The 27,467-nt window shown below is 44.5% G+C and overlaps 1 protein-coding gene across 1 annotated transcript; it reads right to left on the bottom strand.

Moving 5' to 3' along the window:
- Positions 1-215: 215 nt before the first annotated feature.
- Positions 216-26,958, bottom strand: LOC132382830 (sarcoplasmic reticulum histidine-rich calcium-binding protein). Its single transcript, XM_059953279.1, has 6 exons — positions 26,172-26,958; positions 9,197-9,267; positions 7,597-7,665; positions 4,729-4,783; positions 4,581-4,617; positions 216-2,323 (listed from the first exon to the last, which is right to left on the bottom strand). Exons 1-6 carry the CDS (start codon positions 26,956-26,958, stop codon positions 2,287-2,289), a joined length of 1,056 nt encoding a protein of 351 aa, XP_059809262.1. The 3' UTR covers positions 216-2,286.
- Between the last annotated feature and the right edge of the window lie 509 nt (positions 26,959-27,467).

The following is a 27,467-nucleotide window of genomic DNA, read 5'->3' on the forward strand; positions in this document are numbered from 1 at the left end:
AATCAGGCTCATAAGGCACGACCTGCCCTTGACAAAGCCATTGAAGTTTGATGCCATTGCTCTAAGAGTTGACATGGAATCAATGGGCTAAGTGGCCTCCAAGACAAATGAAAATGGCATTGTTTTGAGAAAGGATTGAAGAGTTCTCCCTGTATTTCAAACTTCATATAAGGCAGTATTTATTCCTGAGAGAACACAACAAAATACAAGTTCGCTTAATCGTGCCTAGTGGGATCTTTCTGTGTAGAATGGCTTACCTCTTTCCTACAAGGCTGTTCTACGAGGCTGTGGTGGCCAGTGCTATCATGTTTGCTGTTGTGTGCTGGGGCAGCAGGCTGAGGGTAGCAGACACCAACAGAATCAACAAACTCATTCGTAAGGCAAGTGATGTTGTGGGGGTGGAACTGGACTCTCTGACAGTGGTGTCTGAAAAGAGGATGCTGTCCAAGTTGCAAGCCATCTTGGACAATGACTCCCATCCACTCCATAATGTACTGGTTAGGCACAGGAGTACATTCAGCCAGAGACTCATTCCACCGAGATGCAACACTGAGCGTCATAGGAAGTCATTCCTGCCTGTGGCCATCAAATTTTATAACTCCTCCCTCGGAGTGTCAGACACCCTGAGCCAATAGGCTGGTCCTGGACTTATTTCCACTTGGCATGATTAACTTATTATTATTTAATTACTTATGCTTTTATATTGCTATATTTCTTCACTATTCTTGGTTGGTGTGGCTGTAACGAAACCCAGTTTCCCTCGGGATCAATAAAGTATGTCTGCCTGTCTGTCTGTCTGTACTGGTATAGGAGAAAGATTAAAAGGATCTGAGGAGAAACTTCTTCACAGAGTCGTACATATACCAACAAGCTGCCAGAGGAAGTGGTTGAGGCAGCTTCAATAATCACATTTAAAGGTCATTTGGACAGGTAGATGGATAGGAAAGATTTAGATTCTAAATAGTACTGTGAATCCAATGTAGCCTTGTTCACAGGCTGAGATGGGTATCTGAGGTATTGACCAGCATGAACCAGTTGGGCCAAATGGCCTGTTTCATGCTATGACCACCCCTATATTTTCTCCATGTTGGAAAGCATGGTTGACTGGAAATTATGAAAGGTTCCAAGCCTTTTTTTTCCAGAAGTGGTGAAAGAAATCACTAAAGACGAGAGGATGACGAGAAGGGAGCAAGACCCCACTTTAATCAGGAGGGGAACAGAACTCCCTCCCCCACACACCCCACAGACACAGGACGTGCACCCTCACAGAACGGGGGCAAGAGCATCTTTTAAATAAATACCAGAGTGAGGACAGGAACAAGCAATCAGCACTGTGGGGCAAGGGAGGGTGCACTTGGCCAGATAGCTTCATCTTTAGGGGCCCATTCCCTGTAAAGCAGGAGAACCAAAAAGAGGATAAAGGTAAGGGTTAGGAGGGGAAGATAGGATTGTTGTGGAGAATGCCAGGTGGGGCGGGGAGGCAAATTCCTAAAGGCCAGGCCATTCCTCAGCATTGACCTTTCATCCTCTTTTTTAACAGATTATTAATTAATTTGAGGCAAAAGGTGCATACTGACAGGAGGTTTGGTTTGCAAGGAGATTATTGACCTCTTGTGAGGTAAGGTTGCCTCACAAGAGGCCCAGCTAGCTGTGGAACAGGTGGAGATGAAAGAGAGTCTGGCTCTCGGAATGGTTCTCACTTCACCATTCCTGTACATTCCAAGACAAGTCATCAATAATTCAAACCGACCTGGATTCACATCCCAGGAAGGGCTACAGATCCAGTGGTGAGGGAGAACGGAGATGGGTCAGCCAGGCCTTGCCCAGGATCACATTCTACAGTGAGTCACACACCAGCTTGCCCTCCCCAAGGCCTTGACAGGACAGACGGGGTCTGGAGGAAGGGCCTGATAAACAGCAATTGGTTGCAGGGTCGTGCCCTGGACCTGCAGAGGGGAGCCAACCAATGTGCTACACCTTGGGCCTCTCAATCCAACCAATCAGAGAGAAGTAGGAGGGAGAAGGTAGGAAGGGAGAGCAGTCAGTGAAGAGGGCAGAGAAGGCCAGAGACAAAGAGGTGTTCAGGGAACCAAGCCTTGACCTCACAAAGAATCCTGGGAAGCAGTGAGGCTGAATTGCATCAATTCCTAAGGGCAGAGGACACAGGAGTTTATAAAATAGGAACAACAGATACAAAGCTTCAAACACGCGGTTGTTAGTGAGGTGCCTTCCGTCTCCGGGTGTTGGGGACCAGCTCTCCGACACCCCGACCACACGTCATCACATCTAATGCTCCGGTTGATCGAAGACGTTTGCGATGGATCTGAAAGAGAGAAACGAGAAACGGAGCTCACAAAACGACACAAGGATTCGCAAGCAAAGGAGACCCAGGGACCAGTGAGTCTAACTCAGAGAGATTCCAGGTTGGAGTTTCTACTACTTCGTCATAACCTCTCCTCACACATTACTCCTCCCCCACTCACCTCTGTGCATTTCTGGTCACCCCTCGAAGGGAAGGATATGGAGGCTTTGGAGGGGCTGCTGAAGAGGACTAGTAGGATGCTGCCTGGATTAGAGAGCATGAACTGTAAGGAGAGGCTGGATAAATGAGCTGTTTTCCCTGCAGCATCGGAGGCTGAAGGGAGACCTGATTAAAGATTATAAAACTATGAGACATTGATAGGATGCAGAAGTGGGCTGAGAAGTGGCAGATGGGGTTCAACCCGGAGAAGTGTGAGGTGGTACACTTTGGAAGGACAAACTCCAAGGTAGAATACAAAGTAAATGGCAGGATACTTGTTAGTGTAGAGGAGCAGAGGGATCTGGGGGTACATGTCCACAGATCCCTGAAAGTTGCCTCACAGGTAGGTAGATAGGGTAGTTAAGAAAGCTTATGGGGTGTTAGCTTTCATAAGTCAAGGGATAGAGTTTAAGAGACACAATGTAATGATGCAGCTCTATAAAACTCTAGTTAGGCCACACTTGGAGTACTGTGTCCAGTTCTGGTCACCTCACTATAGGAAGGATGTGGAAGCATTGGAAAGGGTACAGAGGAGATTTACCAGGATGCTATCTGGTTTGGAGAGTATGAATTATGATCAGAGATTAACGGAGCTAGGGTTTTACTCTTTGGAGAGAAGGAGGATGAGAGGAGACATGATAGAGGTGTACAAGATATTAAGAGGAATAGACAGAGTGGACAGCCAGTGCCTCTTCCCCAGGGCACCACTGCTCAATACAAGAGGACATTGCTTTAAGGTAAGGGGAGGGAAGTTCAAGGGGGATATTAGAGGAAGGTTTTTCACTCAGAGTGGTTGGTGCGTGGAATGCACTGTCTGAGTCAGTGGTGGAGGCAGATACTCTAGTGAAGTTTAAGAGACTACTAGACAGGTATATGGAGGAATTGAAGGTGGGGGGTTATATGGGAGGCAGGGTTTGAGGACTGGCACAACATTGTGGGCCAAAGGGCCTGAGGGCCTGTAATGTTCTGTACTATTCTATGTTCTATGAGGGCATTGATAGGGCAGGGAGTCAGAATCTTTGTCCAAATGTAGAACTACCAAATACTAGACAACATGCATTTAAGTCGAGGGGAAGAAAATCAGACTTTAAAACCAAACCACATAGGAGCAGATTAGGCCCTTTGACCTATCAAGTCTGCCCTGCCATTCAATCAAGGCTGATTTGTTATTCCTCTCAATTCTATTCTCCTACCATCTCTCTGTAACCTTTGACACCCTGACTAACCAGATATAGTGGGGCATGATTTTTACACTGAGCGCAGTGAGTGCCAGGGTTAGTGGTGCAAGCAGATAAGATAATAGCTTTTTAAAAAAAAAATTATTGAGGTACAACATGGAAAAAATCCCCCCGGCCTTTCGAACCAGGCTACCCAGCAGTCCGCAAATTTAACCCAAGCCTAATGACAGGACCAATTAACCTAACTACAGGTACGTCTTTAGACTGTGGGAGGAAACCCACGGGGTCACAGGGAGAATGTACGACCTCCTTTCAGACAGGTCACTGGGACTGTAAATTGTAGCACTCACCGCAGCCCCTTTAAAGGGCATGAATTTGAAGGAAATGGAGTGATATAGTTCATGTACAGACAGAAGAGGTTTTAGTTTAATTTGGCATCATGTTCAGCACAGACATCATGGGTCAAAGGTCATGTTCTGGTGCTGTACTGTTCTATATTCTATTCACTTTTGTGAATTGAACTGTAGTCAGTGGCAACCAATGATTAGTCAACAAGGGGGGGGGGGCTTTCTGTTAATTTATTAAATGTGTTGAGCATTTACAGCCGGTATCAGTCACAGGACCCTTCCCCACTCCTGGCTGAGGAGGATCACTACAGATCTGATTTTGGCCTCAGCTTCACATTACAGTCGTAATGTTGTGGCCCAAAGTTAGAGCACTGGGGAAGTTTAGGAAAACGATAGCAAAGCTTTGAAGCAGGCAGCAGAATTAAGCACTGGGCTTGCATTTAAGCCAAGAGGAGATGAATAGGGGACATTGAGTAAAGCAATTGAAGCATTTTCCTCATCATTGTCACCTTTTAATAAGGAAGTTTTACTCACTGATATATTGTTGATGAGAATTCATCTAGGTAGCTCCCTGAGTGCAAGAGAAAGAGTGAGATTTAGTTGTTGAAATGGCAATCTGATGAAATGCCAAGCTGATAAATTAAACAGCTCTTGTGCGGGACTACACGTCGTTCCCCCTTACCTGGTTTGCAAACAGTTTCACATATTACAGGGCAGACGTAGCAGAACTGACAGTACTGTGGGGAAGAAAAAGGAAAGGATGATTGTTTGAGAAACAGACTCAAAGTGTTGACTTTTAATATTGGTGACAATCAATGTTAACACGGTGGGGAAAGGAGAATTGTGTTTCCTGGTGTGGCACCTGATGAAAGACCCACAAGTTAGCTGGCTGGCTGTAATTCCGCCAGCCTTAGGGATTGACCAACATGCCTCGGGGAGCCAGCAAGCTTGACTGTGCTGACTGAGGTGAGGGTGAACACAAGCATTGATGGAGACCACAGTCACAGCATCCCAGGCACACAAACATATCGTCTGCTGTCAATGGGCCGCGAGAGCCGTGGAACAACATTTGACCATGCTAAGCGAAGAAAATCCTGGCATGAGAGGAGGGGGCAAGAGTTTCTGAGCAAGTAGTGTTTAGGCTGAAGGAACGAATGACACTGGGGACAGGTGGAGGAAAATGGATGGATTGTGGGATCAGTGTTCAGGAAGATAATTCAGTCTGTTGCCTGTTAATGAGCTGAAGCTTTATCACAGATTAACTGAAAGTTCGCTCTGTGAATCCCTTCCCATGATGGTTTAAGATGTACGTTGAGGGTAATTTGTAAGATAAGACCCGACATAAACTGGAGGACCATTTCATGGAGCACTTTCGCTTTGTCCATCACAAAAGGAGAAACTTCACCACGGCCACCCATTGCGATTCAACTTCCCGTTCCTCCACTGTCACGATGAGGTTACATTCAGGGTGGAGAAGCAAACCCTCATATTCCTTCTGGGTAGCCTCTAACCTGATGGCATCTCTCAAATGTACTGTAAAGTCTACCCCTCTCTTCTCTCTCTACATTCCCCCTTCTCTTCACCTGCCCACCTGGTGCCCCTCCTCCTTGCCTTTCTCCCATGGTCCATTCCTATCAGATTCATTTTTCTTCAGCCTTCTTATTTCATCTTCCCCTCTCCCAACTACCCGCCTTCCCTCTCATCTGTCACCTGCCAGCTTGTATGCTTCCCTGTCCCCCACCTTCTTATTCTACCTTCTGCCCCTTCCTTTCCAGTCCTGATGAAGGGTCTTGGCCCAAAACATCGACTCTTTATTCATGTCCATAGACCTGCTGAGTTCCTCCAGTGTTACGTGTATGTTGCTTTAGGGATAACAGCTTGAGCTTAAGTTATAGGGATAGATTGAAGCCTACTTCTGGAGTTAATGTCTGCCAAAATATTATCAGATACTTGTATTCTCTTTGGACAGCACCAGGTTCAGGGACAGTTATTACACCTCAACCATCAGACTCCTGAACCAAGGGGGATAACTTCACTCAACTTCACTTGCCCCATTGTTGAAATGTTCCTTCAACTTACGGACTCACTTTCAAGGATTCTTTATCTCCTGTTCTCAACATTTGTTGCTTATTTATTTATCTATCTATCTATCTATCTATCTATTTATTTATTTATGCATTTATTATTTCTTTCTGTTTTGTGTTTGCATAGTTTGTTGTCTTTTACACACCGGTTGATTGCCCAGCTTGGCGAGGTCTTTCACAGGTTTACTCTGTATCCCCACAAGATATATATGTACCTGGATAATGAAATCAGTTTGAGCTTTGGAGACTCGGTAGTGCTGTGCTGGAATGTGGAGCATTAAACAATCAGCTGGAGGATCTCAGTGCCTCGAGCAACATCTGCGGTGGGGAAGGAAGAGCCAACGTTTTGAGTTTAAACCCTGGTTTAGGGCTGAGAGTGGAGAGTAACCAGTATAGAGACAAGAGGGGGAGTGGTGAGGCAGGGGCCGGTAGGTGGTTTTATTTTACTTATTTATTGAGATTGGTGGATCGAGGAAGGTAGAAGGATGATGGGCATGTGGAGGGGAATGGTGAAGGTGGAGACTGATATTGGGAAGAGTATGAGGGGGGAAAGGTCGTTATTGGGGAAGGAGTGGTGCAGTGAAGCGCAGAAGTAGGAACATCGATTTTTTATTTATTTATTCAGATACAGCACAGAATAGGCCCTTTCGAACTTCGAGTCATGCCTCCCACCAATCCCTGGATTTATCTTGACCTAATCACAGGACAATTTACAATGACTAATTAATGTACCAACAGGTACGTCATTGAACTGTGAGCAGAAATTGGAAAACATACAAACTTCTTACAGGCAGCAGCAGGAATTGAACCCAGTTCGCTGGTGCTGTAAAGCATTGTGCTAATCACTATGCTACCACACAAAATGCTGGAGGAACAGGAGGGGAATAAATAGTCAATGCTTCAGGCTGAGACCCTTCATCAGGACTGGATAGGTAGATGTCAGAATAAGTAGGTGGAGGGAGGAAAAGGTGAAGGGAATGGAGGGAGGGAGGAATGACAAGCTGATAGGTGATGCCTAGTGGGTGGGGTTGGTGGCTGAAGTAAGAAGCTGAGAGATGATAAGTGGAAAAGATAAAGGGCATAGAAGAAGGAATCCGACAGGAGAGGAGAGTAACCATAGGAGAAAGGGAAGGAGGAGCTATGTTAAGAAGCTATCATGAGCACAATAGGTACAATGGCTTGCTCCTTCACATAAGATTTGAGTGGTAGATTAGGGAGGGTGTGTAAAGGATTGGGAAAATGGAACAGGTACACATGAAGGGGTGGTAGGTCCGCAGGTAATGCTGGAATAAATGGAGGGTGGGACACTCTAAACCTTGGCACTGGTCCGATCAGTCTCTTCCTGGTGTGATTGTGGCCAAAACATGTTCCTGATTTTTCCACACTGACGGGAATCCTGGACAGCACAGACATGGTTCTCAGAGAGTCCACCCCTGTAGTGGCAGGGGGCAGGTCATGCTTCTTACCTTGCAGTCTTCACAGTGCTCACTCTTGTCTCCTTCTTCACAGGGGCACTTATCACATTCTCCACAATGCTGCGGGAAGAGGAGACGACAGTTACCCTTAGTGATGTAAGCGTCAGAAATGAAGGAGTCTCCCTGAGCCCAGAAAACCACACGAGGATGGGGGATTCACAACGCACAGTGCTGCAGTACAATGGAACTGTAGTTAAAATGTGGCCAATTAATGTGTAACCTGATTTCATCATGAATACTATTGATGTGTGTCTGAGACTCTGGGTGTGCGAGTTCCTTGTTCTTAGTAATGGTGTGGTGACTCATTGTTTTTAACTACATAGTGACAAAGGCAAGGTCACTGTGAACAGATGACAGATGTGCGTATGAGCTCACTGGCTATACAGAGGAGAGGCTGTGGGCTTTATTAGCGGTTGAGTGATCAGGGCCATTTCTCTACTTTTTTTAGGGATGGTAGGAGAATGAGGGGATAATTCATCGAGGAATACAAAACCAAATAGAGAAGGTAAATGAAAGCAGGTTTTTATCACTGAGGTTGGGTGAGACTACAACTGGAGATCATGGGTTAAGGTGAAAGGTGAAATGTTTGAGGGGAACATGAGGGGGAATTTCTTCACTCAGAGGGGGGTGAGAGTATGGAACAAGCTGCCAGTGGAAGTGGTGGATGCAGGTTCAATTTCAATATTGAGGAGAAGTTTGGATAGGTTTAAGGACAGGTGGGTATGGAAGGCCATGGCCGATGAGACAGCAGATTAATAGTTCAGCAGGTGAGCTGAAGTTTCAGTGCTGAAAAACTCTTTTCAACAGGAGAGGGAACCTCCAGGAATCTGGATAGGGATAAAAAAAAAAGTGAGCTGAAGAATGTGATCTGAAATTTCTATAGACAGTTAAGACCAAAGGCCCATAAGACATTGGAGCAGAATTAGGCCATTCAGTCCATCTGCAATTTGGTCATAGCTGATCCATTTGTCTCTCATCCCCATTCTCTGCCTCTCCCCGGAACCTTTCACACCCTGACCTACCAAGAATCTATCAATCTCAGCTTTAAATACACCCAGTGACCTGGTGTCCACAGCAACGAATTCCATAGATTGACCAAGCTCTGGTTAAAGAAATTCTTCCTCATCTCCATTCTAAGTAGATGTCCCTCTATTCTGAGGTTGTGTCCTCTGGTCTTAAACTCCCCACTATAGGGAACATTCTCTCCACATCCACTCTATCTAGGCCTTTCAACATTTGATAGGTTTCAATGAGCTGCCCCACTTATGCTTCTAAATTCCAGCAAGTATAGGCCCAGAGCCAGCAATGATCCACATATGTTAAGCTTTTCAATCCCAAAATCATTTTCATGAACGTCCTTTGAACCCTCTCCAATGTCAGAATGAGAAAGTATAATGTCCACAATTCAGTCTTGAGGTTATGTGTTTAAGTTTCTGCACTGAGGCGGGGGTTACCACCGATAGCAGAGCTCAATGTAAATGAGAATGAGGCAGTTCCTATAATGTCTGAATCACAATCCTTCCAGGCTGAGGACGGCCTCTTATCTGTGCATCAGAAGTGCCATGGCAGTGAGTTGGCAGAAGTCCCTCACCTCACAGAAAGCGCAGTAACTGCAGATACTGCCATCCTTGTATTCCTCTTCATCTTCTTCACCTTCCTCGCCTGCCAAGGAACAGAGGGAAAAGGATTGGAGCAATGCATAAAACGTAAAGGTTTTCATGTCCTGGTATGGCAGCTGCTTTGCCCAAGGTCTCTAGAATCTGTAGAGTCGTGGACACAGCTCAGCTTACCACAGAAACCATCAACCCCTCCATGGATTCCGTCTACACTTCTCATTGCCTCGGTAAAGCAGCCCACCCCTGATGTTCTCTCTTCTCCTCTCTCCCACTGGAAAAGAGATAGAAAAGCCTGAAATCACATCCCACCGGGCTCAAGGAGGATAGATTCTATGTAATAACTGAGTAGCCCCAGAACAGTATAGTCCTCCCAATCTACTTCATCATGGCCTTACACCTTATTGTCTAGCTTGCACCATCTCTCGAAATGGAACTCTACACTTAGCGAACACTTTATTAGGTACACCTGCTCGTTAATGCAAATATCTAATCAGCCAATCATGTGGCAGCAACTCAAGGCATAAAAGGATGGTCAAGAGGTTCAGTTGTTGTTCAGGCCAAACATCAGAATGGGGCAGAAGTGTGATCTAAGTGACTTTGAGTGTGGAAAGATTGTTGGTGCCAGATGGGGTGGCTTGAGTATCTCAGAAACTGCTGATCTCCTGGGATTTTTTATTGCACAACAGTCTCTAAAGTGGGGGTTTATGGTGTAATAAAGGTGGGGAACTCCAGCTCCGGAGTTTATAGGTAATGGTGCAGGGAAAACAATACAGCGAGCAGCAGTTCTGTGAACTAAAACACCTTGTTAATGAAATATGGGCTACAGCAGTAGAAGACCATGATCTTACACTCAGTGGCCACTTTATATATTCTGCATGTGTTACTGCTTTTCCCTTGTGCCACCTCAATGCATCAGTGTCCTGAACCGATCTGTATGGAAGGGTTCTTAAACAAAGTTTTTCATTGTAACTTAGTACAAACACTGAGAGTAAAGGAATTCACCAACTTAATTGGGACTGAATTCCGGAACTCCTTTCCCTGCACTGCTGAACTTCCGACAGCAGACGGACTGCAGTGGCTTAGAAAGGCAGCTCTCCACCGTTTCCTCACGGGCAATAAATGCTGGACCAGTCAAGCAGGCTCTGATTAAAGTGAATAAAAGGAACTAGGACTAACAAGTAGCCACATGCAAACCCAAAAACTCAATTCGCGAAGATCCAAGACATGAATTATCTTACCTAGTTCTTATCAGTGGATTGTTGGCAGTGTTTATTACTAAATGGACAATGAACCCTTGGACACTCTCTCACTTTTTAAATATATATTATTTCTGTTTTTGCATGATTTTTAATCTATTCAATATACATATACTGTAAATGAATTATTTGTTTATTTATTATTATTATTTTATTTTGTTTTTTTTCTTCTATATTACGTATTGCATTGAACTGCTGCTGCTAAGTTAACAAATTTCACGACACATGCCGGTGATAATAAACCTGATTCCCAGCTGAGTTCAGTGTCAAGGATTTTTAACTCTTATGAACCAGGGTTCATTTGACAAGAACAAGGTATTTGCAGATGGTAGAAATCCGAAGCACTGGAGGAACTCAGCAGGCCAGACAGCAGCTATGGAGAGGAATGAAGAGTCAACATTTCAGGCTGTGACCCCTCATTAGGACTAATTTTCCAAACTCAGTATTGTGTGTGGGGTCAAAAAGTAATTTCTGCCATTGCCTTCAGGATTGTTGAAGTGTTGTACACTCACTGGCCATTTTATGGGGGTTTCCAAGATGGCGGTGTGACGCAGCGCACAGCGGCCACTCCAGGAATCTGTTGTCTGTAAGTAGGGGCCGTGTACAATCCTGGTTTGATGGAGACGGATGTGTGAAGCACGGAGGAACATCTGGTGAAACTTTTGAAATGCCTGTTTCGCTGCCTCTGCTAATGTACAATTGGAGAAATCTCCGGGGGGAAGGCCCCAAATCCATGGCTTTGCCTGTTGCTTGGCAGCCGGGGCCGGGGTCGAAGCGCTCGGCAGAGATGGTGCTCGGTGTCGGAGGGCTGGTCGGAGGCGCGAAGTTTTCGGACGGACTCGGAGTTGGCTGTGATCAGGGCTCCCAAAGTGCTGTATTGGCAAGCTGCAGCGCTGGAGGTTCATGACAGGAAGAGTTTTTCTTCCTTCTACCGTCTGCGTGAGCCGATGGGCTGTCAGGACTTTGAGACTTTCTTTCAAACCATGCATGGACTGCTCGTTATCAGATTACGGTATTGCTTTGCACTGTTGAAACTATGTGTTATAATCTGTGGTCTTTGTCAGTTAGTCTTTTATCAATTATGGTATTGTCTGCACTGTTGAAACTATATGTTAACTATAACTATATGTAACTGTGTGGTTTTGTGTAGGTCTTGTAGCTTTAGGTTTGTCTGATGGGTTTGTAGTTCCTTTCTGGGGAGCGTGCTAAGACGGTAGCGCGATATCGATATGCAGCAGCCTCTCCGGACTCTGGATTGGGGATTACCAAACGTTATGTGGTTTTTCTTGTGTGGTCTGTTTTGTGCTTTTTTGTGATATCATTCCGGAGAACGTTGTCTCATTTTTAACTGTATTGTATTTGTGGTTTATAAATGACAATAAACTGAATCTGAATTATGTTCGTGGTCTTCTGCTGCTGTAGCCCATCCACTTCGAGGTTCGACGTGTTACACATTCAGCACACCACTTTTGCACCCCGCTGTTGTAACATGTGGTGATTTGAGTTTCTGTCACCTTCCTGTCAGCTCGAACCAGTCTGGCCATTCTCCTCCGACCTCTCTCATTAACCAGAAGTTTTCACCCTTAAAACTGCCGCTCACTGGAATTCTTTTTTTGTTTTCCACATCATTCTCTGTAAATTCTAGAGACTGTTGCGTGCGAGCTTCAGATACTCAAGCCACCCTGTCTGGCACCAACAATCATTCCATGGTCAAAGTCACTTAGATCACATTTCTTCCCATTCTGATGTTTGGCCTGAACAACACTGAACCTCTTGACCATGCCTGCGTGCTTTTATGCACTGAGCTGCTGTTACATGATTGGCTGATTAGATATTTGCATTAATGAGTAGGAGTACAGGAGTGCCCTGTGTCAAAATGGTGGTTGTGATGCATCTAGTGTGATAGTGTAGTGGGTAGTGCTTGTCGATCTCACTTTCAGCTTCCACCACTGGCTAGCAGTCTTGTGAAAAGGAGAGCTGAACGTGTAAGTCTCCCCTTGCCAGTACACAGCCTCTCCAACAGCAAGCTTCATGCAGCACCTCCTCACTGGTCACACACGGAAACTGAACTCCTTTCACACTCAGGCTGTACTACCGAGGATGGGGAGGAGGTCTGGCCCCTGAACGCAGCGTGCAGGCCCACCGGTGTGTGGACATGCCCTGGTGCTTATGAACCAGATCCCCAGCTTTGGGTAAATTGCCCCACTGCCTCGTGGGCAGCCTCGGGAAAGATAAAGACTACGGGAGTAAATGGAGATAGAAAGTCCAGAGTGAAGCCCCTAAGGCGACTGGACATCATTGAACATCAGCAACTGCAGTCAAGCTTGAGCCAAATGTATTGCATCATAAGCTTTCCTTCGGAATACACTGGTGGGGCCGAGAGGCGGATCTTAATGACTAGGATCAGGATCTCCATATCTTCCACCCAGGCTTGTGATGATTGTCCTTCGAGGCAGGCCGATGCCAATGAACCCACTGAGCGCAGGTATCATCATGCCTTCTCCTGGTGAGACAGTATGTCCTCTGTAAACTGGCTCACAGCACATTCAACCACTGAATAAGCGATATCGAACAGAAACAGTGTGTTAATAGCAGCTTCAAACATTAGTAATCTTTTCACAAATGCCTAAAGCTCCAATGCTACAGCCCTCATCAATACCGATAGAGAAAATATTGGTCATCAAATGAGCAATAACTGCGTAATTGTCTGTTACAGAATAGTCTCACAGTTTCCAGCAGAGTTGCATTGTTATACACCTGAGTCTGGGAATCTGAGGACAGGGACAGGAGTCCCGGATACAGCCAGTCCTGACTGGTCCGAGTGTGGGACTGGGTAGAGAGATGGGAAAGGGGCTTGTTTTTTTTTTGTTTTTGTCTTGTTTTGTTTTGTTGCTGTTGTTTCTGCTTATGTTGTTTACTGGACATTGCTATGTTGGTGCCAAAGTGTATGGTGACACTTGCAAGCTGCCCTCAGCACTTCCTTGGGTGTGCGGATTATTAATGCAAGCAACACATTTCACTGTAAGTTTCAATGTACATGTGATTAATAAATGTGAATCTGAATATATTCAAACTAACAGCCTAAATTAAAATGTACCCATTTCCTCCTCCCAATAAAATCTATATACTACTAAAACTCTCACGCTCTGTTTGTTTGTGACCTCCAATTTGTCCGAGCTGTGCATTACAGCAGCACTTTTTTAAACTAAATCGACTTAAAATGCGCTAACTTACAGAATGCACGCAAAGTTCAGGGTTATCTGTTCGTGTAATGTTCACTCGTCAATCAACAGGCCCCACCTTCCACAACCCCAGCCCATTCCAGCTTTCATGGAAACTGCAAAGTGATACCACGACACACGTGCACGGCCAGCCTCAGCAGCGCCTCACAATGCTCACAGAGCCTATTCCAGCTTTCATGGAAACCACGATGCCACACCACGACACACGTACACGGCCAGCGTCAGCAATGCCTCACGATGCTCACAGAGCCTATTCCACCTTTCATGGAAACCGCGATGCCACACCATGACACACGTACACGGCCAGCGTCAGCAATGCCTCACGATGCTCACAGAGCCTATTCCACCTTTCATGGAAACCGCGATGCCACACCATGACACACGTGCACGGCCAGCGTCAGCAATGCCTCACGATGCTCACAGAGCGATTCCAGCTTTCACGGAAACCGCGATGCCACACCATGACACACGTGCACGGCCAGCGTCAGCAGCACCTCACGATGCTCACAGAGCAATTTCACCTTTCACGGAAACCGCGATGAGATACCACGACATGCGCACTGCCAGCCTCAGCAGCGACACCAACCGGAGCAAAAGGGCAAGGTAGCTCTATTTCAAGCGGTCACCTTCTGCTAATCACCAGCATTTGCAGGATTGGGACAGATCAAACTGCCACCCATCAATAAGAGATAATTAAATCTAATTGTAATGACGTACTTCGAAACACCCATCAAACCCTTTGCTGCAGTCAGTGACTACATCAGGTCCATTTAAGAGAGTGCCAACCACATCATCAAGAGTAATCAGCATCCTGGAGGCTTTGGTGTTACTGCTTCATATCTTCTAACCAGCATTAAGGTAAAAAAAATGATCAGCCTAATTATGCCGCATGGAAAGAGAAGGGGTCAAGAGATGACGCCAAACGTTGTCGGGAAGCGGCAAGGAGAGGGAGAGAATAAGAATGGGATGAGGCCAGGATCAGAGACAAAGAACAAACAGCTGAAGAGATGAAAAGATGGCAGATGAAAGGACCGCACATCTCCAGAATGATAAAAACAGGCACAGAAGGAGGAAAGAGGAAGAGACAAAGGAGCTGAGAAATGCACGTCTCCAGGATCAGAGACAAAGAACAAACAGCAGAAGAGATGAAGAGACGGTGCATGAGAGGGCTGCACGTCTCCAGAATGACAACGAAAGGCACAAGGGTGGCAAATCAACCAGAAATGTTGCCATCAAAAGTGTCCTTCGTTAAACGAAGAGGAACTATATTTGCTTTGCTACGTGCATTGCTACCACTGTGTGAAATTAACTTCGACTCTGCCGTAATATGCAAAGACGTACTGTCTGTCTTTACTTCTTTAATAAACTGAGTTTTTCTTCTTTAATTTCCAAAGCACATTGGACTGCACTACCTTTCTCTCAAAGGGTACCTCAATGGCTCACCTGGTTGTCTAGTATATTCTAAAACTGGAGAACTGGGAAAGAGATTCTTGTGTGTTACCAATCCCAGAGTTCACTTTAAATATACAGACTCCACTGAATATTGTCACATACATTGTGTTGCCCCAGAGCACACAAATTCTACCACTGTCTGCTATAATACAAATGTTTACTCTATTCATTATGATATACCACATAATCTGCTGTAATATGTAATAGCATGAATATTAACAATATATAATAATAATCTAAAATTAATATTACACCTTATCTGCTATAATATAAGCAAATTATACTACTTATTCTAATAGAAATAGGTCCTACTGTACACTATACCCTACACAGACTTTATTTTCACAAAATTTAGTGTCCACTGTCTCTCTTTCTTGCACTCTACACACACACTATAAATATACATACACACACACATACAGGTCCTGTAGTCTGCTATAATACACGCTTCCAAAAATCTACAACGATTCCATGGTTTTCTTTAAATGCACAGATATTACTGTATACAGTGATCTTATTGCCCAATGTACTATCTATGGATTCTTCAACTTGCCGTAATAGACACGTTTTTCTGCTTGTTATAATATCAACAGCTGCCACTGACCACTGTGTGAAATTAACTTCGACTCTGCCGTAATATGCAAAGACGTACTGTCTGTAATAATAAATACTAGTTTTAGTACCTGCTGTAATAGACATGAATTCTGCCATTCACTAGAATATGTACAGATTGCACTTGCACTTTAGAGAGACAGATTTTACTGTAATCTATAACTGGTTGGATAGTTTGCTGTCATGTTCATAGGCTCTGCCTTTGCTATAATATACACAGGTGACTGGCAGCCGCAATACGTGTACATCATCACCATCATTTCCATATTGTGTGACGTCTATCTGTGTGGGTGATCTGCTAGTTTTTTATGTGTGAGAGGGGTTGGGGGCTTTACGCTATTATCTTTGTTCTTCTTTGTGAGGAAAGGGTTGGCGGTTTGATATTATTGTTGCTATTTCTTGAACAGGAGGGATTTATGGTTTTTGATATTCTAGCTGCCAATGTCTGTTAGTTTTTATGCAAAGGAGGGGGCTGGGTGTTCTAGCGACTGTTTTCCGGGTGGACGATCTGTTAGTTTTTTGAGTGAAGGAAGGGGTGGGGGGGGTTTGGGGATTACGAGTTTTGTTTCTTTATGTTTTCCTTTTTCTTTTTTGTGCAGGGGTGGGGTTTCTTTCAACACCTCCCATGGTTTTTCTGTATTTAATGACTATCTGGAGAAGACGAATACCAGAGTTATATTGTGTATGCATACATTGACAATCAAATGAATCTTTGAACCTTTGAAATACATAAGAGGGGTGATTGATAAGTTTGTGGCCTAAGGTAAAAGGAATCAATTTTTAAAAACCTAGCACATTTATTTTTCAACATAGTCCCCTCCAACATTTACCCACTTGGTCCAGCGGTCGTGGAGCGTATGGATTCTTTGAGTGATTCTTTGAGTGATTATGCAGAAAGTTTATAGTTAATAACATCTCCTTAGGCCGTAAACTTATCAATCATCCCAATGCGTTATTAACTGAAGAGTTTTTAACTTCAAACTTTCTGCGTAATCACTCAAAGAGTTGACCTGCATGTGCATGTGACGAGAGCTGTATAACTCATCTCCTTCTACCTTAGGCCACAAACTTATCAATCACCTATCTGTGGACACTTTCTGGAGGACCAAGATCTGTACGTTCCACGACCGCTGGACCAAGTGTGTGAATGTAGGAGGGGACTGTGTTGAAAAATAAATGTGCTAGGTTTTCTAAAATTGCTCCCTTCTGCCTTAGGCCACAAACTTATCAATCACCCTTCGTATATACAAATTCTAATGAAGTATATCTTGTTGCTATACACAGTTCTTAGATCTTCCTCAATCATCTGGTAAATAAACCCAGTATATTACAGCTAAACAGTTTTGACATGTGCAACAGTACACACTCTGTGGCCACTTTATTAGGTACAGGACATGCTTAATAAAAGTGGTCACTGAGTGTATCAAGGATCTGCCACACAATATATGAACCGATTATTCAAGCCCCCCAATATTACAGTGCTGATGGAGTCACTCTCACATCAAACATCCTGGCTGGTCACTCTTAACTTGGCACAAAGGAATTTTTAAAACAGCTCAACAAAGCTGACAGTTCCAGAAATATCCTAAAACAATCTGCAATATGCACTGATGTGCAAAAAAGTAAGGTATATTATTTCCCATTTGTTCCATTATCTTGACTGAGGAGAGCAGTGACCTATCCCAGCTTATCAGTTTCTTACTGACAATCCTGCAGACTGCTCCTCAGTATTGTAGACCAAAGCTCCCAGATCCGAAAGGAAAGTCAGGGGGATGTTAAGCCCCTTGGTCCCAAATTCCTGGCCGGGATTTTCTCGGCAATCATGAACACAGGAAAATCTTGGTGCTGGAAATCCAAAGCAGCACACACAAAGTGATGGAGGAACTCAGCAGGTCAGGTGGCGTTTATGGAGGGGAATAAACGGTCGACATTTCGGGCTGAGACCCTTCATCAGGACTGGAAAGAAAGGGGACAGGTGCAAGAATAAGAAAGCAGCGGGAGGAGAGGGAGTATGAGCTAGCAGGTGATAAGTGAAGCCAAGTGAGGTGAGGGCGGAAGGTGGGTGGATGAGGGAGGTGGTGTGAGAAAATGGGAGGGGTTATGTGGAAAAGATAAAGGGTTGAAGAAGAAGGAATCTAATAGGAGAGGAGAGGGGTCATGGGAGAAAGGGAAGAGAGAAGAGAAGAAGGAGAAGAGAGAAGAGAGAGGCTGAGGGGAAAGTCAGGGGGAGATAAGATGGTAAGCAACAGAACACTATAACGTACTGTTCCAGCATACACAATCCTACCACAATTCTATACATCACACTCCAAAATTGCTATAATATAAGCAGATTGTTATAATAGATACAGATTATACTCTACACTACACAAATTCTATTTTTACGATAATATACAGAAATTTTAATACAGTATGTCTCATACACAGACACACAGGTCCTACAGTCCTGCCAAAATACACACCATTACATCCACCTGCAAAAATATATACAGATTTTACTGGACAGTAGATTACCCCCTTATCCAAATTTTGGCTCTCCTCTCACCACCTCTCATCTCCTCACCTGCCTATCACATGCCCTTGGCAATCCTCCTCCTTCCCATGATCCTCTCTCCTCTCCTATCACATTCCGTCTGCTTCAGCCCTTTACCTTTTCTACCTATCTCCTCCCAGCTTCTCACTTCATTCCCCCCCTCCCCACCCAACCACCTGTTCCCCCTCACCTGGCTTCACCTACCTCCTGCCAACTTGCACTCTTTTCCCTCCTCTCACCCCCTTATTCTGGCTTCTCCCCACTTCCTTTCCAGTCCTGATGAACGGTCGTAGCCGGAAACATCCACTGTTCATTCCCCTCGATCGATGCTGTCTGATCTGCGGGTCCTCCAGTAGTTTGTATGAGAATTGCTTTTCTCTGCATCCACAGCCAGAATTTGTGAGTTATGACACAAGTGGAGGCCACACATCCCATCTGAACAATCCCAGTATTCATTCCTTCTCTCTGTTTCTCATCTCCACACCTGTCATCGCATTCCTTTTTTCACCCTCCACTCTGGGCCAATGTGTGATTTGGAGGGAACATGCAGGCAGTGACGATAGTGGGTGTCATGTTAATGTAGCTGTTAGCATAACCCTTTTACAGCCCAGTGCGTCCAGAGTTCAATTCCGGCTCTGTCCGCAATGCGTGGGTTTTCCCGAATGCGTGGGTTTCCTCCCACAGTCCAAAGGTTAACTAGTCATTGTAAATTGTCCTGTGATTAGGTTCGAGTAAATCGGGGTTGTGGGGTTGCTGGGTGGTCTGTCTCAGAGGACCAGGAGGGCCAACACCGCACTGTGTCACTGAATGAAATAATATCCCAGCCCTGGCGATAGACGTCAAGGGTTTGAGGAGTTGTCAGCGTTACCTCGGCGAGGAACCACAGGGCCAATGCAATGTTAGCAATCATTTCCAGCGGACTAGAATACATAAGTGAGGATGTAATGCCGAGGTTTTATAATGCACTGGTCTGACCACACTTGGAATATTGTGAGCAGTTTTGGGCCTCAGGATGTGCTGGCACTCGAGGAGGTCCAGAGGATTTCACAAGAATGATTTCCGGAATTAAAGGTTAATGTAGGAGGAGTGTTTGATGGCTCTGGGCCTGTACTCACTGGGATTTAGAAGAATGGGGTCAGGGGAATCTCATTCAAAACTATTGAAAGGCCTAGAGTGAATGGGTCTGGAATGGATGTTTTCTGTAGTGAGGGAGTCTAGAACCCGAGAGCACAGCCTCAGAATTGAGGGACGTCCATGAGGAGGAATTTCTTTAGCTAGTGGGTGATGAATTGGTGGAGTTCACTGCCACAGATGGCTATGGAGGCCAAGTCACGAGGTATACTTAAAGTGGAGGATGTCAAAGATTATGGGGAGAATCTTTCAGATTAGGGTTACTATTTACTAAACAGCTCTGCCAAGGGAAATGAACCTCATCTGTTGTCCCAACCTCTTCCCTGTTGAGCATCCCCTCCCCTACTTTCTTCTGAACTCCAAGCAATTCAAAGCCCAAATGATGTGGTAGGACAACTTTGTCATCTTAGTGAATGGCCTTTGTTCTGTCTCCAGTATTACTCTGTCATGTTTTTACTGTTCTCTGTATTCCAGATGAGGCCTCACTGACACCCCCTCCCAACTGCATCAACCACGCACGTGTGTACAGCTAAATCAAACATAGCTCTTCTGATGCCAAGGTGCAAATCACAGGACATCTAGTCAAACACAAGTAAACTTTCCTCCGGCTTCCAACTGGATTTTACCCAACATTTCAATGTCAAACTCTGCCACTTTCTTCAGGGATGATGGCAGAGTTTGTCACTGAAACATCGGTAAAAACCGATACCCGTACCCAGCTGGAAGCCCAAGAAGAGTTGATTTGTTATATACACTGGGAAAGCACTAAGTCCTTTTTCACGGCACATATAATCCAGCACAACTGTATTAGTACAAGTCCCTGAGTGGCACGGCCTGAAGATTGACATCTGTAAGACAGTATGATGTTACTGGCACCATTATAATACAGCAAGCAGTTGCAGAAATATAGGAAACTTTAAAGCCTATCGGGTATGTAGGCTTTAGCCTCAAATATGTGAAGTATTAAAGCCTGCCTAATTTTTTTTATTCTCAGCTTTTTTACACCTCAGTTAAATCTCCCTTCTGCCTCCTTTGTTGCAAAGACAGCCGCTGTTCATAATGGGTCCCCATTCCTGGCAGTGTTCACACAAACACCCCTGCCATCTTCTCCAGTGCGTCGCTCCTGAAATGAGCAGAACTGCACTCACTACATCAGGTGTGGCATTCCGCTGCATTCTAGAATAACCTCCCGGCTCTAACTTTCCATGCCTTGGTGGTCCCTAAGTCAACTCATCTGCCTGCCTTGCTGCCTCCAGGGATTTGTGAACTTCATTCCAAGTTCACTCTTTTCATTCTGGGTGAATGATTTTATTGAACTTTAGTAGTCAGGTCTTGGCAAGCTGGGTATCACACAACTTACAACATAGGAACATGCCATGCATTGTGTCAACCTACTTAACTTAGTAACCAAGTGTTCAACTGAAGTAAAGATTTAAAGATCTAAAGATTAGCTTTACTTTCACATGTACCTTGAAATGAGTCGTTTGCATCAGATTAAATCGGCAAAGATTATGCTGGAGGATCCTGCAAATGTCATTATGTTTCCGTCACCAACCTGGCTTGCCCAGAACTTATTAATCATCACTCTACCCCTAACTGTACGTCTTTGGGATATAGGAGGAAACCAGAGTATTCAGAGGAAACCCACGCAGTTTTACAGAGAACGTACCAACTCCTTACAGATAGTGGTGGGAATCGAACCCTGATCAGTGATCGTTACACTACTGTGTTACCCTCTTCCAATCCATCGTGCCAGATAATGTCCATAACTTTTCATTTCCTGCACTTTTATGCGCCTGTACGAGTCTCTCCACCATCACCACAGGCTGTCCATTCCAGGCACCCACCACTCTGTGTGTAAAGAGCTTGCCCTGCACATCTCCCCTGAATTTACCCATCCTCACCTTAAATGCATGCCCTCTCATACTAGCCCTGGGGAAAATATAATGTCTGTCTACATTCTCTATACCTCTCATAATCTCATACACCTCTATCAGATCCCCCCCTCAACTTCCACTGCTCTAGAGTTTCTTAAATGTCCCTAAGGTATCTGTGTCTACCACCACCCCGGCAGTGTGTTCCACACACCACTACTCCCTGTGTGAGAGAACCACCTCTGACATCCCCCCCATACTTTCCTCCCAACATTTATGAAATCCACCTGAAATTTATGACCCGCTGGTATAACCATTTATACCCTGGGAAAAGGTCTCAGCTGTCCATTGGATCTGTGCCTCTTATCATCTTGTACACCTCTAACAAGTCTTCTCTCATCCTCCTTTGCTCCAAAGAGAAAAGCCCTTGCCTGCTCAACCTGTCCTCATAAGGCATGCTCTCTGATCCAGGAAGCATCCTAGTGAAACTCCTCTGCACCCTCTCTAAAACTTCCACAGGAGGCCAGAACTGAACACAATAATGGAGATATATATCAGAAAATCCATCAATCTGAAAGAGTAGCTCCAGTTCCAGCCCAGTAGGTGCTACCTGACCAGCTGAATACCTTGAGCACTCTTTTTTAAATATGGGCTACTGTTTGTGCGTCTGCTATTTTAGACAAATGTGTCAAAGTATGAAACCTTCCCAATAACTGAGAATGTGTACTTTTGCAATGTCTGTCTTGTCTGCTCTTTATAAGAAATAATGGCTGTTAATCAGGAAGGTCTCACAATGAAATAATTAAGTAGGCAGTGTTGATGGAAAGTCATTGGGAATTCTATTTTTGTTCTCGTGTGGATCTGCCTGCGAGGTCCTGGGATTAACTCATCTGAGCAGTGTAGGTCTCCCTCAGGACTGCATGAGTTCTGGTCTGGCCTCCCAGGAGGCTACTCCACCCGTTGTGTTCATGCCAACTAATTCAAGAAGTTATAGAACGTCCCTGGAGATATTGAAGGCTTTTATTCCAATATCTGCTGACAACCACTGTGAGAATGAATCATCGTGGTTTACTATGAAATATAATTTTGTTTCTGGGCAATGAATTCTGTAATTTATTATCCACCTACCCATTGATTTATTGAGATATGGCCCCCAGTAGGCCCTTCCAGCCATTTGAGGCACAGCAAATCATCAATTTAACCCTAGCCTAATCAAGGGACAATTTACAATGACCAATTAACCCGTATGCCTTTGGACTGTCAGAGGTCGTGGGGAGAACATACAGACTCCTTACAGATGGGAATTGAATGCAGGTCGCTGGTACCGTAAAGTGCTTGGCTGACCGCTATGCCACCGTAAAATAAGTTATTAGTCTATGTGATGGCTTAAAATTTCAATTCAATTACTTGAACCGATCATGTTGTAGAGAAGCTCAGTATGATTCTCTGGGCATTTGTTCTAGTCACTGGAGTGTGTCTTGAACCCATAACCATCTGACTCAGACTAGTAACCACTGGAGAAAGCCAGACTCCCTGGAAGATTTCCTCCGCACCTCAGTACAAACTCTCATCCCATTCATTCAACGCCAAGACAACTGAACCCTTTCAGTGGTTTCAAACCTATGATCTGCTACTTCAGAGACTAAAGTACATCCACTGAGCCACTGGGCCAGGTTGTGAACCACCACCTAGAAATAACGATAAAGATTAGTTTTATTTGTCACGTGTGTATCAAAACGTGCAGTGAAATTCAAAGTCTTGCATCAAATCAAATCAGCAAGGTTTGTACAAATGTTGCCATGTTTCCGTAGCCAACAACTCACTAACCCTAACATATGTCCCTGAGATGTGGGAGCAAACCTGGGCGAAGCTCACATGGTCACAGAAATTCCTTACAGACAGGGGCAAGGATCGAACCCCGATCAGTGATGGCTGATGCCGTAAAGCGATTGCACTAAGTGCTGTGTCACTCCATTCTGATCGCTTCCGTCCACTTCCTTCCACTCGTTTTCAGGACCCCTGAATGCCCCCCGTCACGCTTTCCTCTGGCACCACTCCAGGCACCCGCCCCTCTCTGTGTAACATACGTGCCCTGCACGTTTCTCTGACCCTACCCACTCTCACCTCCATAAACTGAAGTAAATGAGTGGAGTTATTGATTCAGAGAGTGATACCTCACAGAAACAAGTTCTGTACCACCATTTACACCAGTGCTACCTCGACCCATTTTATTCTCCCAGCTTTCTCACCAACATTATGCGCTAAATGCGCAAATAATTACAACCGTAAGACCATAAGAATAGGAGTAGAATTAAGCCTCCTGTCCCACCACGTGTTCTCCACTATTCGATCATATCTGATTTCTCCCTCTCAACACTACTTTGCCTTTTGTCTGTAACGTTTGTACGAGGGTCTGTAACCCTCACTGATCAAGAACCTATCGACCTCCACTTTAAATCTGCCCAATGTCTTGGCTTTCACAGCCATCTGTGAAATGAATTCCACAGATTTGCCATACTCTGGCTAATGAAATTCCTCCTCTTCTCTGTTCTAAAGGGAGGTCCTTCTGTTCTGAGGCTGTGTCCTCTGATCCCAAACTCCCACTATAGGAAACATCCTCTCCATGTCCATTCTATCTAAGCCTCTCAATATTCAATTATTTTCAATGAGATCCCCCTCATTTTTCTAAATTCCAGTGAGTACAGGCCTAGAATTGTCAAACGTTCCTTATCAGTTAACCCTTTCATTTCCAGAATCATTTTCATAATCCTCCTCTGGACCCCTCCTATGCCATCAGTCCTTTTTTAGATATGAGCCTCGTTATTGCTCCAATACCTTATCAAGCTTCAGCATTACACCTGGCTTTTATATTCTCGTCCTCTTGAAATGAATGTTAATACTGCATTTACCTTCCTCACTACTGACTCTCCCTGCAGGTTAACCTTTGGGGAATCCTGCACAAAGAATCCCAAGACCTCTTGCACTTCTGAAGTAAAAGTGAACTGATTGATAAGTGTTACTCACCTTCTTATACACCTATTAATCCTCAAGCCCAGAATCCCCACGGATACTAAAGGAATCAGAAATCCTGTTCCAGATCAGGCCTGGTGTAGGAACTAGGCAGTGTTTCCCCAGTTCAATCCCAGCAGGACTGGAATCCACTGCCAGTTTTCTGATTGAACAAACAAACTGAAAAAGTTTAGCTGCTGGTGATTGCCAACTTCAGTTCAAGGTCGGGCATCGGAGGGGCACAGCATGTAATGCTGCTGTCTCACAGCCCCTGGGACCGGGTTCGATTCTGACCTTGGGTAATGTCTCTGTGGAGTTTGCACTCTTCCTAGGGTTCCCTGGGTGCTCCCACATCTCAAACACAGTGATTAAATGGCTACTCTATTTTATCCTTATTGCAGGTGTGTGGTGGAAGAATCAGGGACAAGATAATGGGATTATGAGATAGAATAATTATAGGGAGATACATTTTGAAAGCATAGAGGCGACGTCAGAGGTGAGTTTTCTACACAGAGTGTGGCGGGTATGTGGAGGGTTCGTGGTAGAGGCCGATACATTAGGGACATTTTGAGGCTCCTGGATGAAATAAAAATGGAAGGCAATTTGGAAGGTTAGATTGACCTTAGAGTAGGTTAAAAGTTTGGAACAACATCATGGGCTGAAGGTTCTGTACTGTTTAATGTTCTGTGCCCATAAATGGGGGGACGAGGCTGTTGTGTTTGCCCTGAAGGCTGTCAGATTCAACGGGCTGAAGGAAGGATGAGGAACGAAAGAACGAAGCACAGGGAGGAATTAAATATAGTAAAGGTGGTGCCAAACTGGGAAGATTTAGCAGTGTGTACATTCCAATGTCTCACCCCATCGCTGACTACCTCCCAGTATCCAGCCACAATCACTACAGGTAAAGTTTCCAAACTCCAGGACTGCCAAGGGAGGTGGATGGTTGGATTTGAGAGTTAATATATTGAAACCCTTCCCCAGCACACTCAGCAAGCACTATGTGTCAGAGGCCACCCTCAAGCCAGCACAGGGCATTACATTGGGAGAGACATAGAGTATGGCAAACCTATGTTGTCTTTCTTAAAGGGGAAGACCAGCTGGGTATAGCACCCCTCCCTCCTTCCCTTTTCAAACTGCTTCTATTGATTTAAGTCCAAAGCAAATCTGCTGCAAGATTTTCTTCTGACATCAGTTAAGAATATTGATAATAATTTTGATATAAAACAGAGATTTTCTATCCTCTATTCCATTCCCAGCACATTAAAAATATTACTCTCCTTCCAATTCATCACCACACTTTTCATTTTGAACTATTTTTGCTTCTTTCACATGTGTATAAAGTGAATCACACCAGCACTTTCAACATCCCTAACACAATCCAGCTTGCAGTACACCCTAATAACATGCAAGGAAATAAATTGGAGTGACCACTTGAATAAATTATAATTTGGTTTTATTGCAAGATGTTTGATTAAAAAAAAAGGTTTCAATGATTTTGCAATGATCAAGGAGCAGACAGACCAATTTTAGTTGATTTCAATATTTCAGTGTTCGAAAGCCCAATTAATTGAGCTGACTTTAAAAAAACAGACTTGCTACCCCAGATTTCATCCAATTCAGAAGGTGGTACAATGTCATACAGTTCCACAAGGCTCCATGCAATAGATGTTAAAGTCACTCCGTTATTTTCCATTGGTGTTGCTAGAGTAATGCTTCTATTCCTTATGGGAGAGGGTTAATAGAATGTCTGCCAGCTGAATGATGGCCTTTAAGGAAGTAACTTAGTAATGATCGCTAGTTCAGTACACATGTGCTTTGCTTTCTTATTTACTTATTGTTACCTTCCTCATCTTCCTTCTTGTCGTCATCATCATCATCATCATCATCATCATCATCATCATCATCGTCATCATCGTTACCGTTGTCATCATCATGTTTATGCTCCTTATGATGGTCATCGTCGTCATCATCATCATCATCATCATCATCATCATCATCATCATCATCCTTGTCATTGTCATCATCATTGTCATCTTCGTCATCATCATCCTTTCTAACTATTTGATCATCATCGTTGTCGTCATCGTCATCATCATCATCGTCGTCATCATCATTGTCGTCATCATCATCTTTGTCCTTGTCATCATCATCATCATCGTCATCGTCATCCTTGTCCTTGTCGTCGTCATCATCACCATCATCATCATCATCATCATCCTTGTCCTTGTCATCATCATCATCATTGTCATCATCATCATCGTCGTCGTCATCATCATCATCGTCGTCGTCATCATCCTTATCATCATCATCATCGTCGTCCTTATCATCGTCATCCTCATCATCATTATCATCCTTATCATCATCCTCATCATCATCATCATCCTCATCATCGTCTTTATCCTCATCATCATCATCGTCCTTATCATCATCATTGTTGTCTTGATCATCATCGTCGTCATCGTCATCATCTTTCCCTGCTCCTACATCTTTCGAATCTTTGGGACCTTCCTCATTGCTGTCATCATCATCTACTGCAGCAGCTCCAGTGAAGCCAGTGATGACGTTGACGTGCAAGGAACACACAAAAGTTAGCAGCAGGCAGAGAAGCCAAACTCTTTGGGAAGTCATGCTGGTGTCAGATTGACTCAGTTCAGCAAATAAATCCACTAGGAATTCCCTTGAGAGAAGTGTGGTGTGCAGAACACGGAGGTAGGTCCAAAACTGCAGAAAGTATTGAGGAACAACGACCTCAGGACTGTAGTCCACAAAATGGTGTGTATGCTTGATTGATAACACCGGGTGGTGTGTTGTCTTGCAGCACTTCCTCTCCAGTAGCAGAAGCAAATGAATCTCTTGTTGAGTCATGGGGCTTCTAATATAGCAGCCGTGATAAGGCTTTGGCATCACATTGCCATATTTGAGCGTCCACACAAGCCATAGGTCATTCACAGAGGCTCCATCTCCTCGAATGGGAGTTGTGGTGTCTTGTCATTGGCTGAGTATTTAAAGATCTTTTTATTTTGCATTTACCAAGCTGGTCTGTGTGTCAGTCACTAGAAAACACCTCCTTCACCGTCAAACCTCGCAGTCAGTTCTAACAATAGCAGGGCTTTTGTGTCAGGGCAAGTAGTTGGCTG

This window comes from Hypanus sabinus, chromosome 29 (assembly GCF_030144855.1).
Source record: "Hypanus sabinus isolate sHypSab1 chromosome 29, sHypSab1.hap1, whole genome shotgun sequence".
Taxonomy (NCBI): domain Eukaryota; kingdom Metazoa; phylum Chordata; class Chondrichthyes; order Myliobatiformes; family Dasyatidae; genus Hypanus; species Hypanus sabinus.

What these genes read in the sequence shown, in the direction of transcription:
- LOC132382830 (XM_059953279.1), bottom strand. Translation starts at nt 26,958, where the DNA reads ATGACTTCCCAAAGAGTTTGGCTTCTCTGCCTGCTGCTAACTTTTGTG. An exon ending in TGAAACTGTTTGCAAACCAG is followed by an intron (nt 4,618 to 4,728) that starts GTAAGGGGGAAC and finishes TCTTGCACTCAG; the next exon opens with GGAGCTACCTAGATGAATTC. An exon ending in TTCTCATCAACAATATATCA is followed by an intron (nt 2,324 to 4,580) that starts GTGAGTAAAACT and finishes TCTCTCTTTCAG; the next exon opens with ATCCATCGCAAACGTCTTCG.